Source organism: Mauremys reevesii, linkage group 4 (genome assembly GCF_016161935.1).
Source record: "Mauremys reevesii isolate NIE-2019 linkage group 4, ASM1616193v1, whole genome shotgun sequence".
NCBI lineage: Eukaryota > Metazoa > Chordata > Testudines > Geoemydidae > Mauremys > Mauremys reevesii.
The window spans coordinates 143,133,444-143,151,646 of NC_052626.1; the positions used below are offsets into that span (position 1 = coordinate 143,133,444).

General features: G+C 53.0%; 1 protein-coding gene across 1 annotated transcript; it reads right to left on the reverse strand.

Annotated features, from left to right (window-relative positions):
• Positions 1–342: 342 nt before the first annotated feature.
• On the reverse strand, positions 343–7,500 carry LOC120404056 (glycine N-acyltransferase-like protein 3). The gene is made up of 5 exons (XM_039536064.1): positions 7,408–7,500; positions 3,519–3,626; positions 3,085–3,211; positions 2,591–2,711; positions 343–832 (listed from the first exon to the last, which is right to left on the reverse strand). Exons 1-5 carry the CDS (start codon positions 7,483–7,485, stop codon positions 343–345), a joined length of 924 nt encoding a protein of 307 aa, XP_039391998.1. The 5' UTR covers positions 7,486–7,500.
• Between the last annotated feature and the right edge of the window lie 10,703 nt (positions 7,501–18,203).

Genomic DNA, 18,203 nt, shown 5'->3' on the forward strand with positions numbered 1-18,203 from the left:
TCGAACAAAACAACTCTATCCATCATTTTACCCTTTTGCCCCTGTCATTGGGATGGGTCGGCCTGTCCTCCTGTTATCTATGGAATGTTTTAGTATAATATGTTCTAGTACTATGTTTATTTTTTGGTATGCTAGGTGAATATGTATTTCAGCATCAGCCCTTTTCGTGCCAGCTTCTGTGAACCAAGCCGGCCTCTGGCTCACAGCTTAACTTTGCTTTATGTTAGCAAAGTCTTGACCATTACTTTAGTTCAGGCCTCAGGCCTCATACTGGGCCTTTATCAGGGCCTGCACTTACTACACCTTCCAACCCTGATATTCTATGATTCTATTCCCCCAGTGCTACATGCTGGTGGAGCGTGGCTGTTCCCCAGAGCTGGGCGCAGGGTCCTGGGCTGAGTCCAGGGCGCTGGCTGGCTGGGACTGGGCTAACCCGGGCCTCACCACCAGCTGGTAGAACACCCCAGGCAGGATGCGGAAGCCGAGGCGTTGCAGGGCGTGCAGCGAAGGCTCGTTGTGTGGCAGCACCCAGGCGTAAACAGGGAAGCCGCGGGCATGCAACTGTGCTGCCACCGTCCCCACCACAGACCGCAGGTGGTGCTGGCCACGATGCTCCGGGAGGGTGTAACCGTGTGTCAGGGCAGCCAGTGGGTCGGTGAGGGACCAGGAGATGGGGGTCCCCTCAGGGTCCAGCAGGCAGGCGCTGGGGAAGTGGCGGATCAGGCGGCTCAGGTAGCGCAGGCTCCAGCTGTTCCCCCCAAACATCCAGGTGTCGTTGAGCAGCATGGCGTGGGCGGGGGACACGGGCGCCAGCCTGAGCCCCCTGTCAGGCCTGCAACACAGGGCAGGGGGATGAGATGCAGGGCGGGGTGGGGTGAGCAGATAGGGATTGGCCTGGGAAGAGGAGGGGTCAGCGCGGGAGGGGGAATAGATCCAGCATGGGCAGGGGAAGGGGTAAGTCTAGGGGAGGGGAGTGGGGAGTGACCCAACATGGGAGGTGTGAGCCCAGGGGGACATTGACGCAGCTTGGCGGGTGGGGTGCAGTGAGCCGGGGGCTCGGGGGTCGACCTGGTACAAGGGAGTGAGCCCGGGGAGCAGAGATTGAGCTGGTATGACATGTGTGAAAGTAGAATAAATTATATTGTAAAAATAAGAATGGATTAAAGAAATGCTGTATGTACCTTTAAGCAGAAATAAGAAACGTTGAAATACAGGTGCCAGGAAAAGAAACATTAGGCATAAACAATGGTGCTAATGGCAAAACATTAACAGAAGATGGGTAATAGTTAGTAAGAAAATAAAATATGCATGCCTAGCCCAGGTAAACTTATCTGATTCTGCTTCCTTTGTTATCTTGTTAAGTTCTCACCCTTTTATCTGTATAAATAAGATAGTTTGTGTCTTGCATGGTGCTCACATTATCTGGGTGTCATTAGCAGAGCACTGTGCTAATAAAACAGAGTGGTCTGACAAACTGTGAGTCCTGAGTCTAACTTTGACACATGGCATAGGAGGGGAGCAGGGTCCGGCGGCGCCATCCTCTTCCCGGTTGTGGGGCTGAGATGGGCTGGACAGAAAATTGGTGGGGGGAGCATGGAAAGTATCCTGGGGGGGAGGGGTGTGCCACCAGCTCTGAAGGCAGCGCTGCCGCCAGCAGCAGCCCAGAGCTACGGGGGGCGTGGTAGGGCATTGCCACCCCTACTGCTGCGTAACGTTTGGCCTCTGCACTGGGAGGGGAGGCTATGGCAAATCCTGGGTGACTATAGCACCCATAACGCTCCCCCAGTGGCCCCCATGGAGGGGAGGGAGGCTGGAGGGGGACTGACCTGGCACAGGAAGAAGGGGTGTGAGGCTGAGGGGGCGATAGACGAGGGGTGGGGGAGAAGGGGGAGCCCGGGGGGACGGGGCTCGCGCCAGGAGGCGGCACATGGGGGGAAGGTGACCCCCGGGGGGAGGGGTTCGACACACTCCCGCGGCCTCAGCACAGGGGCTGTCTGACAGGGCCCAGTCCAGCCCCAGCAGAGCCATCGCTGCCGATGGGCCGTGGCTAAGCTCAGCTCCTCACATGAAAGCACCAGGGCTCAGTGGGCAGCAAACCCCCTGCCCGGGGACCTACCCGCTGACAGGGAAGGAGGGACCAGGGGGCTCTGTGCTTGGAGCCCCCTCCCCTCAGAGGGGACGGCTCTGGGGTCAAGGACCCCTGGCTGCCCGTCCCAGGATATGGAAGGGTTACAGGCTGCCCCTCCCCCTGCTCTCCCCATCCTGGGGCCAAGGAGGTTCCTTGGCCAGGCTGGGCTGCCCCTGCTCCCTGGCGAAGCTCTAGGGCTGACTCAGCCCTGCCCCGGAGCAGGATGGGAAATCCTTGGCAGCATGTGCCCAAGGCCTGGGGCTGTGGTGATGGCCTCACTCTGCCAGCACCGTTAGCCTGGGGAACTCATTGACACCAGATCTGGGGCACAATGGAGGCCTCTGGCCTGGCACCCCGGGGTCCTTCCCTTCCCCCAGCCCCGCTCCCCCCTCCATCTAGCACAGGCTGGTTGTGTGCATTGCCCCATTCTCTCACACACACACCATATCTGGGGGCACCTACCGGTACTGGGGCATGGCAGGCGGGTCTGCGTGCAGAAGTGGCCGGTATGGATACGTCTCCATCTCAAGGCCCCTGGCCCTGGCGATGTCCCTGATGGTCTCATATACCCCGTCCTGCAGCCCTGCAGGGACAGCCATGCGCTGTCAGCAGGGGCCTCCCGAAAGGTGCCCATGGATGTGGGGGGCCCAGCTTGGTGGGGGAAAGCAGCAGGGAGGGGCCAAGGGCCACTGTGAGCCGGCATGACCCAACTGGGGGTTCCCAAGCTTGGCTCATTCAGGATCCTGGGTCTGGATGGAGAAGGGGCCCAGGTGAGCTCCTTGGGGCTATTGGCCTGTGGGGGATGGGCAGGGACTCAGGTGGACCCCTTAGGGCTGTTCACCTATGTGGGGAGAGGGGCCTGGGCCAGCTCCTCAGGGCTATTGGCCCATGGGGGGGGCAGTGGTCTTGCCCCCCATGTGGCAGGTGCTGGATGGAGCAGGGCTGGAGGGGCTCACCCTGTATCTGGAAGGCCTGGCCCCAGTCCACGGCGCGGCTGTTCCCCAGCAGGGCCCGGCAGGCGCCCTCGTCCCGGTAAAAGGCCGTGTACAAATTGGTGAAAAAATCACTTGGGTCCCGCGCCACCTGCAGGGGGGACACTGCCTGGGGGTGAGCACAGGCTCTGCCTCCAGCCCCAAGTAAGAGATTGAGGTGGGGGGCAAGGGGCCCTGTGAACAGAGCCAGGGGGCTTAGGGAAGAATTGGATGGGGGGGTCTGGGCAGCAGAAAGGGGAGACAAGCTGTGGGGAGGTGGGGCAGCCAGGATGGGGAGGGGTAGAGATGACACCAAGCAGGGAAAGGGGCAAGGAAGTCGGGGAGGGAAGCGGGGCAGTGATGGTGTCAGGCAGGGGAGGGGAGCGGGGCAGATGGGAGGGGCCCAGCAAAGGCCGCACTTCTCTGCGTGGCCGGGTGAGGACCATTTTGAACTCTGGCCATGAATCCACCAGCACCTCCTGGCCAGCCGGGTTCCCGCGGTTCACATGCATCACAGCGCCGTAGACCTGCCAAGACACAGGGGTCAGAGTCTGGGGATGTCCTGGGTCCCCAGGATCGGTGCTGGGCCCCAGCTTTTACTCTGCCCCTTGGAGGAGCCCTCAAAGTGCCAGCCCCCCAGGGGGCCCCACTCTTCCTGCTCCAGCCCTCCTGCTCCACCCCGCGAGCTCTGCCCGGTGCCTCCCACTGAGCCAGACCCCTGGAGAGCCCTGGCCGCTCTTCAGGGGCTCCCACACCCCAGCCTGGGTTTGCAGTGACACCCGGCAGCATTGTCGAGCCAGGCCAGTTTATGAGTCACGGAGCAGTCTTAGGTCAGCAGAGAGAACTGGGGGTAAAGCAGAGTCCATTGTGGTCAGCCGGGGCCCAGCCAAGCTGGAGTGAAAGACCCTTTCCAGGCTGTCTCTGTCTCTGTCTGACCTCCTTGGCCAACTCCAGGTGAGAGCCTCCATCTTTGTCCAGCACCCCCCACCTCCCAGTCCTGTGCTCTCGAGCTGGGGTCTCTGCTCAGCCTCCCGGCTGAGAGGCAGGAAATCCAGGAGTCGGCAGCACTTGCCTTGTCTCTCTGGCCCCTTTGGGGATCTGAGTTGATTTCAACAAGTTTCTTTATTCCTCCCTCAGAGGGAGGTGACACCCACCCCTATAAAAACCTCGTTATCTCTAGCCTGATTCTTGCTTGCATATTTATACCTGCCTCTGGAAATTTCCCTGGGGTGTCCTGACCCCTCAGCTGGGGTAGGGAGTGACCCCTTGAGCATTTGGGGGGTGGGTGTAGGTGTGTCCCCCCACAAGGCTGGTCTTAGCCCAGCCATGTCTCTGGGGCGCTGGTGTCCCAGGGTCTGGTGATGCAGGGGGCTCCCCTACGCTGGTTGTGTCCCAACCCCAGGACTGTGCGTATGCCAGGAATCCATTTCCCCTCCTGGGGTTAACCTGTTGCCCTCACCCCAGGCCAGGACCCCCCTGCTGGCAGGCTGCAATTCCAGGTCTTAAGCTTGGCCATGCCCTGCCCGTGTCTGCCCATGCTCAGCTGGGGTCTCAGCTCCCATCAGGTTCAGCTGTGACTCTGTTTCTCCAGGGAGAGCAGGCTGTGAGCTGGCTCCCTTGGCCACAGCCTCAGGGAAGTTCTGCTGGAGCCCGTGTGACACACACATGTCCCGTGTGGAGATTGTGGGGGATGTTCCTCGGCCCCACTCAAATACAGGGGTCTACTTCCAGACAGACACGTGTCCTGAGCTTAACAGCCTTTCCTTAGTGTTACAGGCACCCGGGGAACCCTGCTCCCTGCTGGCAGAGCTCTTTGCCTTTTCACTGACACCTCCAGCCTGAGCCTCTGGCTCCTGCGGTTCAAACCCTTAGCTGGGGCAGGGTCAGGGACTGGATTTTGTCTGAAGTTGATACAGAAAGTCTCAGAAGGAGCTCAGAGCTGATGTCCAGGAGAACCATCAGTACCAGCCCCCCCGAGTCCTGTGATCGCACTGGGATCGGAGCCGTCGGGAGGGCTTCTCCCAGTAGCCAGGTGGCTTCCATTTAGGTCACAGCCTGGGTCTCTTGCACATCCCAAAACTCTTGTATATAAACCTCAGGTGTCAGCTCAAACATAAGCAGTGGAGCCTTTTCTAACAGTTCCCAGCCCCCAGTATTAACGCCGTCCATCTGGCTGTACGGCTCTATGGCTTTGAGGGACCGAGTATGGGGGTGAGACAGCAGAGCCGGTCTGCAGAGTCAGCCAGGTTCAAATCACAACCCCTCTCAAAGGCAGTGAGGTTGGTGTCTACAGCCCCTCCTCCTCCTTAAACGGATAATTTGGTATCCAGCATCCCTGGGGAATTTACCCACATACCCCTTGATGGGTTCTCTCGCCTCCACATCTCCAGATCAAGCTTTTGCTGCATTTCTTCACGTTTTTGCTGCTTCTCACAGCCAGCTGGTTCCCTCTCACGCTAACTCGTACCACTTCAAATCCATTGGAGGGGAACCAGGTTGTGAGGACACCCTGCTGCTGCTTCTGTCACTCTCGGACCCTCATCAAACCCCACCTGCGTCTGGAACCTGCCGCTGAGTCCTGTCACCCTTCTCCAGCCTGCAATCAGCTGCGTCCTGTGGAACTTCCCAACGGTTCGCCATTTCTCCATGCACAGGTTTGTGATGTGGATCTGAGGGTGGTGGTTATACACCATTTTCTTGCCGTTTCCTTTGATGGACTGTGCTTTGCTACTGGCACATTCAGTATCCCACTCCTGGCACTAACTGAAAGCAAACTGCCTGTGTCACTTAGCAGTGCGAGCAAAATCAATCTCCTTCCCCCACTGGGTAGCCAGGGGAAACTGAGGCACACATAGGATTCATGCAAATATTACAAAAATGCCCATTTTATCAAGGGTGTAGCTGGGGCAGGAGGAAGGAGTCAGAGCCATGGCGAGGACCAGGAGGAATTTCAGAACTGGGGGGTGGGAGGTGCTGGTGGTCAGAGCCATGATTGGCAGGCACCCAGCTGCCCTACACTGTGATTGGCTGCCATGGAGCCGCCCACATGTTCATTAGCTTTACGCAAAACCTGCCCAGACTGAGATTGGCTGGCACAGAGCCTGCTTGTGCTCTGATTCAATGGGCAAGTCCTGGCGGCTACGCTGGGTGAGCAGCAGGCATTGGTGCTGGGTATGGACTTATGGAGGCAGGGGGCAAGTGAGGAGGTGGCCCAGGGGGAGGCCCCCCCCCGCTACCTCTACCCTGGGGGAGGGGCCTGCCCTCCTGCTGCTACCCCTAACCCAGGGCAGGGGGCCTGTGTGACAAAGTAGAAGCTTTCTGTAGTATCTTTCTGAGTCCCATGTGTGCCTCAGTTTCCCTCTGTGTCCTGTACTGCTCTGCGCAGCGTGTGAAGGGGAGGGACGGGTTGAGACTCATGTAACAGCCTGGCTGGAGACCAGCATCATTAACCAAGGGAATAAACTACACACGCGCCAGGAGGGTCTGGAGAGACCATGGAAACCCCAGTGGCTGGGTTTGACGTTCACACCGAGCGAGCGAGATTCCCCCCTCATGGCTCTGCAGCCGAGAGGCCCCCAGCTGAAGAACAGCGGCCACGACGGGGCTAAGAGTCGGCTTTTGGGGGGGTCGCAGCAGCTGTCACCTTGGCCTAAGAACAACGGGACAGAGCCAGAGCCAGCCATGGGGACCGTGACATCTTGGCTGGCTCATTGCCCAGGCTTGGCCAGGCTGGGCTGTGGCTTAACCTTTGATTCCCTGTGCTAACCTGAGGAGTCTGTAGCCAGGGGACTAATGAACCGCTCCTGTGTTTTGCAAAGGCTGCCGGGGTCTCTGCCAACACCCACCGCAGGGGCCCGGTCCAAGCCTCTCGCGGGCGTCTGGCTCGGCTGCACTCGCTGCAGGGAGCCACGGAGAGAGATGGGAGGGCTGGTGTCAAAGGCCCAGTGGTGGAGGTCACGGGCCTGCCCCTGTGAGCTGTGTGCAGCCTCGGGCCCCGGCCCACTACAGGGGTCGCTCCCAGGGGCCTGGTGAGAGGCTGGGGTACAGCACATCCCCTGTGGATCTATGAGAGCCTGCCCAGCCCCTGAACTGCTGCCCCCCGACCTGGAGAAAGGGTCTGCCCCCCAAACTGCTACCCCCTGACCAGGTGGAGGGGCGAGCCCTCCATGTACCCCCGACCCAGGGGATTGCACCTCAGCCCAATATGTGCCCCATCACCCAGGGGACTCCCAGGGACTTTCCCCTGCTCTCTGCCCAGCCCGAGGGTGGGAGGGTTCGGCCCTGCGGGGGCAGGCGAGTCCTGGTCACCGGCAGCGTGTCAGGCAGGCCCCGCCGTAGCATCCCCTCCAGCAGCCGCAGCTTGGAGGGACAGCTCAGGATCAGCATCGCTGGCCGGGTTGGGCCTTCACAGCTTCCAGCAGGACAGTGCGAGGGACACCTGTGGGGCAGGAGACCCATCAGTTCCCTGTGACTGTCTCCTCCCAACCCCAGAGACCAGCTGCCAGCTCCCAGCCCTGCCAAAATAGCAAACACTGTGTAGACCCCACAACAGCTCACCAGTCTGTGCGCAGCCCCCTATGTGTTCACCAGAGACCTTATACTACCTAACCTAACCGGTCTGTGCGCAGCGCCTGTGCTCACCAGAGACCCTACAATAACTTACCAGTGTGTGCGCAGCCCCTGTGCTCCCAGAGACCCTACAATAACTCACCAGTCTGTGCACGGTGCCCGTGCTCACCAGAGACACTAGCATAGCTCACCAGTCTGTGCATGGCCCCCGTGCTCCCCAGAGACACTACCATAACTCACCAGTCTGTGCGCAGCCCCTGTGCTCACCAGAGACCCTACAATAACTCACTAGTCTGTGCCCAGCGCCTGTGCTCACAAGACACCCTACAATAACTCACCAGTCTGGGTGCAGCCCCTGTGCTCACCAGATACACCACAATAAGAAGGCTGCTCTAAGGCCATGTGATGCCAGAGCTGCCCGCACAGGGCTACGGTCCCACTCACCTGGGGTGACTCCGTGCCCGGGGAAGGAGCAGTTCCTGGGTGTCTGTGGAGCTGCCAGGTCCCTGGCTCTCTCTCCTTCTGGGGCTGCTCCAGCCTCTTATCCCCGAGCGAATGAACCATTAACAGAGTCTGCCAGTCCTGGAACCCAAAGGCGGTGACATCCCTGCAGCCGCACGGCACAGTTGATTGGGATTTTGCTCTGGGCAGAGGTGGAGGGAGCTCTGGGGAAAGGAAGCCAGAGCGACAAGGCAAGTCCCCATGGTTTACGGATTTTAGGGAAGCTGAGAAAAGTCCCCACCTCGTGAACAAAGGACTGAGAGGGGGAAGGTACGGGATTGTGACAGAATGTACCCTTGTGTTCACACCGTACCCACTGTTGTAATAATCTTTGTAGAACCTTGCAAGGTATTATTTGTAAATGTATAATTTGCCGGTCAGTATTGCCCTAATAAAATATGTGTGTGACAACATTGTACGTGAAGTGATAATATTCCCCTTTATGGTGTTAACATGTGCTCTAACCTGAGGTTGGCAACCAGGCCTGTCTCAACAAAGGAAAGGGGGCTCTGCTTAATTTACATTTAAGCAACAGAGACATCAAGCAAGAAGGGAAACAAAAGAACCTCCAACGGGAGGAAAAAGCACAAGGGAGCATCCTTCAGTACAGACTCTCTCTCCTGAATCTCAGCTGCAAATGTTTTCCAAGTGTTTCTGCCCTCTGTGGAGAAAGAAGTGGTTCAGGACTATTCAGAAAAGCTGGACGAGCACTGTGACGATGCGGTTCTGGCAAGACCCAACTGACAGTGCCAATTTAGGACAAATCACTTAAAAGAGGGCAGTTACAGCCCAAGGCTGGGGTGTTTCCTCCTCTAAGGCAAACCAAACCAGCCAGACAAAGAGGACTTTGGTCTCACCGCACTGGCTAACCACAAGTCACACAAGCAATTCCCTTAGACACTCCAGTTTCCCAGTATCACCACCAGTGCCACTCGTCCTGGGGATGAATGGTTATGAAAACCAACACTCCAATAAAGGAAGAAGGTTCTCTCGATCCCAAAGAATCAAGCCCCAGACCCAGGTCAATATACAAATCAGATCTTACCCACAAATCACGCTGTTGCCAGTCCTTTAGAATCTAAAATCTAAAGGTTTATTCATAAAAGGAAAAAGATAGAGACGAGAGCTAGAATTGGTGAAATGGAATCAATTACATACAGTAATGGCAAAGTTCATAGTTCAGCCTTGTAGCAGTGATGGAGTAAACTGCAGGTTCAAATCAAGTCTCTGGAGTACATCCCCTGCTGGGATGGGTCATTCAGTCCTTTGTTCAGAGATTCAGTTTGTAGTAAAGTCCCTCCAGAGGTAAGAAGCAGGATTGAAGACCAGATGGAGATGAGGCATCAGTTTTTTCCAGGTGTAAGAACACGTCTTTGTTCTTCCAGTGGAAAATTACAGCAAAATGGAGTCTGGAGTCACCTGGGCAAGTTCCTGCATACTTTGCTGAGTTACAAGGCGTATCTGCCTTCTCTCAGTGGGTCAATTGTGTAGCTGATGGTCCTTAATGGGCCATCAAGCAGGCTAGGCAGAGCTAACACCAACTTGTCTGGGACATCACCCAGAAGCACAGCATAAGTTTGAAGTACAGACAGTATAGAGCCAATATTTGTAACTTCAACTAAAAAGTGATACATTCATACAGACAGCATAATCATAACCAGCAACCCATAACCTGGTCTTAGACACCTTATGTGACCCCCTTTACATAAGATTTGGTGCCACTACAGGACTTTGGAACCATGTTCTATATGGTCCCAGATTATATCAATAACGTCACAAGCACAAGTCCATGGGGACGGATGCACTGCAGCTGAGGTTGCTAAATGAGTTGGGAGATGTGATTGCAGAGCCACTGGCCATTATTTTTGAAAACTCATGGCGATCGGGGGAGGTCCCGGATGACTGGAAAAAGGCTAATGTAGTGCTTATCTTTAAAAAAGGGAAGAAGGAGGATTCAGGGAATTACAGGCCATCAGCCTTACCTCAGTCCCTGGAAAAATCATGGAGCAGGTCCTTAAGGAATCAATTTTGAAGCACTTTGAGGAGAAGAAAGTGATCAAGAACAGTCAGCATGGATTCACCAAGGGCAAGTCATGCCTGACTAACCTAATTGCCTTCTATGACGAGATAACCAGCTCTGCGGATGAGGGGAAAGCAGTGGACAGTCTCCCACAGTATTCTTGACAGCAAGTTAAAGAAGTATAGGCTGGATGAATGGACTATAAGGTGGATAGAAATCTGATTAGATCATCACGCTCAAGAAACACTTAACTGATAGTGGGAGACCATCTACACCATCTACACTGAATGGACAGTCCTGCAAACGTGCTGTCTGGGGTATAGGTAATGATTTCCTGCTGTGACTAAGCAAAATTATGCCTGGAGATGTGACTTGCCCATGTCATTCCAAACCCCATCTTTTACCTGTAATTTTCTACTAGCTGTGCTGAGGGCTTTGTTTGAAACAATGGGTTTCCGTCCACATGGCAGAAGCTATAAAAGGCCCTGGAAACACCTCCATTTTGCCTCTTTCCAGCTCAAACCTCTGGACTAAGGACTTATATCAATGGGAGCGTTCTAACCAAGGGACTGAGGTCCTTCCAGTGATTTCGAACCAGAGACTTCCCAAGGCAGCAGTTCTTTCTTTCTTTCTTTCTTTCTTTCTTTCTTTTGTGATAGACCCAGGCCAGTTGGGTACAACAAAGTAGTAGAAGGCAGATATACTGGCCACTGGATTAGCAGTTTTCTGTTCCCTGACTGACCAGAGCAGGGACTGCTCCAGACTAATGAGAATACCTGACTCCAATTAACCTGTAAAGAGTCAGGTGAGTCCATTAAGTTAATGTGAATACCTGAGTCTAATTAAGGCCCTTTTGATACTATAAAAGGGCTCACTCCAGTCAGGCTGGGGAGAGCCAGGGAGCCAGAGGAGAGGAAGTGCGGCTGAAGGGCTGGTTACTGAAGACACCCTCAAAACATTGGTAAGGGAGCCCTAAGGTAAGGGTGAAGAAGGTAGAAGCAGGGGAGATGTGGGGAAGTGGCCCAGGGAAATGTAGCAACTCTGGCAGTGAAAGGTTGGCTGCCAACAGCGGCTGCCATTAGGGTCCCTGGGCTGGAACCCGGAGTAGAGGGTGGGCCCGGGTTCCCCCCAACCCACCACTACAGGAACAGCTCCTGGGAGGGGTAGTCAGGCCCCTATCAGGACAGGAGGCTAAACTGTTCTGAAATAAGCCCTGGAGACAACAGAGACTGTGGGAGTTCTCTCACCAACCTCCTTGCAGGCTATGACGAAAAGGACTCAGTAGACTGTAACCCTGGCCCTAGAGAGAGAAGGGCTACGTAGAGGATCGTGGTGAGCCACTGAGGATCATATAAACCGCCTAGAAGCGCGGGACCCACGGGGACAAGGTCATAGCTCTGCTACACTTTCTTTGAATAAACATTTAGATTTCAGATACTAAAGGGTTGGCAACAGTGTGTTTTTTGGGTGAGATCTGAGTTGTATATTGACCTGGGCATGTGGCTGGTCCTTTGGATCAGAAGAACCTGGTATTTGATTAAATTGTTTTTAAAGAACCACTCATCTGTAAGTCTAGTGGTTTTGGCGGCGCTACAAGGACTGAGATGCTTAAGGAAACTGCTGTTCTGACTTCTTGTTAGCCAGTTGGTGAAACAGAAATTTACTTTTGTTGCTGGTTTGGTATCTCTCATGAGAGAATAGCCGCCAGCTTTGGGGCGTATCAGCCCTACTTCTCAGCAGTTAGTCCTGAATTTGGTATTCTCAGTTGTGACCCATGAAGGCTCGGTTACAATGTTACTAAGGCATATTTCAGTGCTGGGGAAGCAACCCAAATCAGTTCCTCAGAGACAAACAGGGACATTGACATGTCAGTCAGGTGCCAACAAAATCAACTGGACTATATCACTTAGTTAGTTCTTTGACAGGAAGAAGGATGTGAGCGAGAAATTTACATCTTGTCAAAGATTCTTACTGTTGCCTGAACCCCAGCTGGAGGTGATTCTCAAAGAGGAACTAAAGGTATAAAAATGAGGAACAGAGGCCCCAAATCACCTCTCTGTCTCCTCATCTCTACTCACGGCATCAACGACATTTGAAAGACAAAGGAAGCATCACTGAACTGGGGGAGTCGTCCTGGCTGAAAGAATCCAGTCAGACAGTTTTGAATATGTGGTGAGAGAAATCCATTTGCTTTAAGTTCACTTAGCTTGTAAAGTTAGGTATTAGTTTGCATTTTACCTTTTATTTCTTTGTAACCGATTCTGACTTTTATGCCTCGTTACTTAAAATCTCTCTCTCTCGCTCGCTCTCTATAGTTAATAAACCTGTTTTGTTGTTTTATCTAAACCAGTGTGATTGGATTGAAGTGTTTGGGACCCTCCACTTGAGATAACAGGATTTGTGCATATCATTTTCTGTTCATGAAATGATGGACTTTCCATGAGCTTGTATTGTCCAGAAGGAGAGAGCTGGGCAGTACAAGACATATATTTCTGGAGACAAATCTAGGACTGGGAATTTGCTAGTGTCGCTCTGCAACATAATTCAGGAGTGGCTGGCTAGAAGCACTCAGATATTCAGCTGGGGGTTATTTTGCAGGCTAGAGGAACAGTGAACAGACCAGGAGTGGTTGATCTCACAGTGTAAAAGGCTCCCTAGATTGGAGAGCTGAGGGGACGTGGCTGTCCATCGGTCCAGATCGTACCCCGAGGAATGTCACAATCACACACAACCCCATCAAATGGTTGTTGGACATGTAACATAGCTGCCTGGGTGTTTTTGGGGCACATCTGTGTCCCGTCGCCCCCTGACATTGACGCCCTAGGCTTAGCCACTGGCTATTCCGAAAGCATCTGCTCTGGGCCCTCTTGCCTGGATAGCGTGTCTGCCCCCGTGACATGTTGAGTCTCCATCTCATGCCCTTGGAGGGCTGTACTCCAGCGTACCAACCAAGAGTTGGTGCCTTTGGTTCTGTGTAGCCACGCTAAAGGCGGGCAGTCAGTCAGTACCCAGCACCTCCGGTTGAACGGGTAGGATCTTAGCTGTCGGACAACCCGCAGTTGCCGAGCATTCATGTTCTATAACGGCATCATTCCATTCACTTGGAGTCCGTTTTCTGCTCAGAAAGGCATGGGATGCTGCTCAGCACCCTCCCCTGCTGGCATCAGCAGCGCTCCCAAGCCCGTGTTGGATGCGTCTGTGCACAATTCAAACACCTGGCCAGAGTCCGGCTTTGCCTTTCCTGACAGAATTTGTTTTACATCTTCAGTGCCCCGTCTTGCACTATGACACCATTACACTTAGACCTGCACCTCTGAGCCTCTTCAGCACCATTCCCATGTGATCTTTATGCTCTGGCAAGAAATTGCTGAAGACGGCAATATCCTCGATGTAGGCACGAGCAAAGTCCTGTCACCCAGCCACTTGATTCGCAAGCCTTTGAAAGGTGGCTCCTGCATTCATTAGCCCAAATGGTAACACTTTAAGCTCAGAAAGTCCCGCATTGGTTAGGAAGGCAGATTTTTTTTCTGCGTATCACTGTTCTAAGGCGATGTGCCAATATCTCCTTGCTAAATCCAGGATGTTCGGGTCTCTGTCAGAGCCCCGCCTCCTCCTGCACTTGATTCAGGGTCTCTTGATTGAGATAATCATAACCCACCACGCCTGTAGCCACCCTCTGGCAAGGGCACTCTTTGTCACAGATCTACAGGGTCTGGTCTATGCTCCAGCCTGTAATCAGTCCCCTGGGAACAACCCCTTTAGCGTGTGTGCTGAGCTGCAGGGACCCACACAGTTCCACAGGGGCGGACGTGTGGCTTCCGCAACTCTGAAACTGGGCCTTCGGCACCAGCGATCCCTGTCTCCCTGCAGCAAATCCAGCCAAAGCCAGACTCCTGCAGGAGACTTGTCCTGGGCCCCTTCAGGACGTGATGCTCCCAGTGAGGATCCGCAGCGACAGCGGCCAGCCTGTGCAAACCAAGGATGAGTCACCTGGCTGCAGGAGCTGAGCATCCTTAGCTCAGTGCAGAGAGACAGGGGCTCGGCCAGCATTCAGTGCACCCAGTGTGAGGGGTCTACCCAGCCCAGCTGCTGTCTCCATCTGTCAGCCCCAGGGCAGAGCTGCTGTGTCTCTGTGAGCCAAGGTCTTATCACCCCTCCTGTCTCCTCTCGGTCCGTTGTTCTCCCCTAGCAAAGCATGCTGGGTTCACACGGTCAGCCTGCTGAGGCTTCCGCAGCGTCTTGATTGGTCAGTGCTTGGGGTTCCCATTGTCCTGGGTCGGTTTCCGCCAGTCCGGGAACGCTCATGCGCACCACCCCAGACAGGTCCGTGACACACACAACTCATGTCTCCTGCTCTGCCCTGGGAGCAGCATTTGAACCCTTCTGCACCCACTGGGGAGCGGCAACAAAGTGGTAAGTACCGAGTCCTATACACAGTTCATTAAACTATTACAGTTTCCACTTGTCAGCCCCTGATACACGACCAAGGAGTGGGGGTCCCGGGTCTATGGGTGCTGCAGCATTTGGCTGCTCAGGGAACTGGAATGTGGGTTTGCTTAGTAGGGGCTGCGCTTGTACCACCCCTCCCAACCTGGGGCCATAGAGGAGCTGTCACCAGGCAGGGACGGGCACCATGCAGGAGCTGTCACCAGGCAGGGACGGGCATCGTGCAGGAGCTGTCACCAGGCAGGGACGGGCACCGTGCAGGAGCTGTCACCAGGCAGGGACGGGCACCGTGCAGGATTCTGCTGCCTCTCTGAATTGTACAAACAAGGTTGTTAGAGGCCTTATTGTTTTACCCACTAACTTCCCTGGTTCTTCTCGCATGAACACAGAGTAACAATACCCGAAGTTTGAAGGTGCAAACAATTCAATGTTTATTGAGGTGAACTTTTAGCTAGGAATGATTTTAATTTTTTTTCTGTGTCCCCCTTCCCAGCTCTGACGCCACAGAGCCTTGCCTGTGTCCCTGTTCCCATTCCCTGTTCCCATTCGCCACCTTAGCGAAACGTGATTCCAATTCCCCCATCCCTCTTCCCATTCCCCCCCTTACTTCCTGATTGACTGCAGACTATATAGTAAAACTTGGTTTCTGCTTAGCCTTAACCAATTATTTTACTGAAATTTAACTAACCAATTTTAACATATTGTGACATGATTATTTATACAAAATTAACTATACAGCAGACAGAAACAATCACAGAACCAGACGGAGATTATACAGACAAACAACAGGGAAGTGGTGACTACAGTGATAGAATAACACAGAAATGAGGATTTCACACCCCAGCTATTGATAAGTGAGTTCCTGCCAGATAGAATGATATTAAAGTTTTTTTAAAATCATCTAGGCCAGGAGTTCTCAAGTTGGGGGTCGGGACCCTTCAGCGCGTCGTGAGGTTATTACAAAGGGGGTCACGAGCTGTTAACTGCCACCCTAACCCCACTTAGCCTCCAGCATTTATAATGGCATTAAATATATAAATATATAAACAAGTGTTTTTAATTGATAAGGGGGGGTTGCACTCAGAGGCTTGCTATGTCAAAAGTGTCACCAGTAAAAAAGTTTGAGAACCACTGATCTAGGCTCTTCCCTTTCTCTGGAGGTGATGGCTCGGATCACCTTTTGAACAGCCCAAAGCTGCCTTATTTCAGGGTGACTGGTGAGGACGTGACCGTTTGCTTCCCAGCTTATGGCTGCCTTTGCTGCTTAGCCAAAGGCCTTAGGCTAAGAACAGGGCCTCAGACTAGCACAGCGAGAGAAGGCCTATAAACAGGCAGACTGTGATTTTGATTCTTGTTCTGTACCCCTATAACTAGCTAAGTGATAAGAATACACCTACATTCTTAAAGTCTAGGCCTTTGCCGACAGGCCTGAATATCTGTATCCTAACTCTCCACCCTTTTGTTTTTCTTTTTCTTTTGGGATCCTGCCCAGATATCCCTGGAAAAGCATAGGACATCTGGGGACACATTTCCTGACAGGGCCAGCGGGTGAAAAGTGTTGATATTTTATTTGTTTTACTGCCCCCTTGTGTAGTATAGTGCCCTGCACCTTCTCTCGTACGGGCGTACGGTACCACACCTGTTTGAATTAGTGTCCCAGACTTCCCATTATAGTGGGCCCAGGAAGGTTGGGTTCAGGTTGTTTAGTACACTGGCGGGGGTGTGTGTGTGTGGCTACTACCTTACTTATAGGTTATAATTAGTGGCTGTTCTCTAGGGGGTTGTGCCCCCCTCCTCGATTGTTTTTATATGCAACATAACACAAGTATACTTAACAATACCCCTGCCGCTATGATAATTGACAGCAACACGGAGCGTTTTGCCCACTGCAGTAGGGTTTAACAGCCGAGCCGCTGCCAAAACAACTGCCTTGCCTCCTTTCACAGGGTTAAGATTTTAATGTGTTCAGTTGCTGACAGTTGCAACAAGCTGCCCCTGCAGGTTTTGTGTGCTATTTGTTTATAAGTTTATTGAATGTCCACAGAGAAATGGGTTATTGTTTAAACCAACTTAACCACTTGGGATGGAACCTGGCTGCATGCACTGGTTTGATTATTTTTTTATAATTGGAGATATACCAATCTCCTAGAACTGGAAGGGAACTTGAAAGGTCATTGAGTCCAGCCCCCTGCCTTCACTAGCAGGACCAATTTTTGCCCCAGATCCCTAAATGGCCCCCTCAAGGATTGAACTCACAACTGTGGGTTTAGCAGGCTAATGCTCAAACCACTGAGCTATTCCGCCTCACCCCACCCCATTATTTACTGCAATAAGATTTACAGATTTATTTGTGCACCAAAGTTCAGACAGACGCATGTAGATGTGTGGAGTTTGGTTAGGGGCTGGTGTAATTGTGCCCCCTAGTAATATGTACATTCCCAGCAAAACACCTCATACACAGTACACCCAATTGTCCACCCCTTGCCACGGGGCATTGGATGTGCTCCTCCCTGGCCATCGGGGAGGGGGGGCACAGTCAAACATTTCCTCTGGATTTACACCATTTTACACCCCCCTCCATTGATTCCCAGCGAGCTCCTCCCCTTCTCATTATTCCCGTAGGACTTGTGGGGCCCACCTTAGTTGCCGTTCCATTTCCAGGTACCACAGTTGCTATTACACAGGTGCTGGGAACAAGCAGGTGCAGGAGCTACCACAGCTCCTGCAGGTCCTGCTTCTTGACAGGAGATCCTGAGATGCAGCCCCTGCCCTCACATGACTTCTTGTTAAGATTTCAAAAGTCCTCTGTGACACAGGGCCAGAAAGGGTTACACAACTAGCAGGCTCAGTGACCCAGATTCAACCTTTAGAGACATATTAGTACAGGGGTAGGCAACCTATGGCAGTGTGCCGAAGGTGGCATGCAAGCTGATTTTCATTGGCACTCACGCTGCCCAGGTCCTGGCCACTGGTCCGGGGAGGTCTGCATTTTAATTTTAAATGAAACTTCTTAAACATTTTAAAAACCTTATATACTTTACATACAATAGTTTAGTTATATATTATAGACTTATAGAAAGAGACTTTCTAAAAAGGTTAAAATGTATGACTGGCACGCGAAACCTTAAATTAGAGTGAATAAATGAAGACTTGGCACACCACTTCTGAAAGGTTGCCGACCCCTATATTAGTAGATAATGATTGTAGTTTTTATGTTTACAATGTAACCAAACAGCTCCTATCACTGTATTCCGTTAATTCAGAGATCAAAAGGAGATGTTAACATTAGATGAACTGTGAATGTAGTAATATCACTGCCTTCATTTCTCTTCAGGGTCTGTAGTAAGCTACCTGTAAATGGTGGGAGATGGACAGTTGCCTTATGTTAATCCATGTAGCTAATTATTGGCGGTACTGGGAAACAGGTTAGTTCAAAGACACTATTCTTCACCCAAGGACTGCACGCTGTCAGGAGGCTACCAGACAACTATAAAAAGAATGCCCAGAGCCCTGATCCTGTTATCTCAGATCTGCTTAAGCTTCATCAGTGGAATTTGGAGTCACAGGA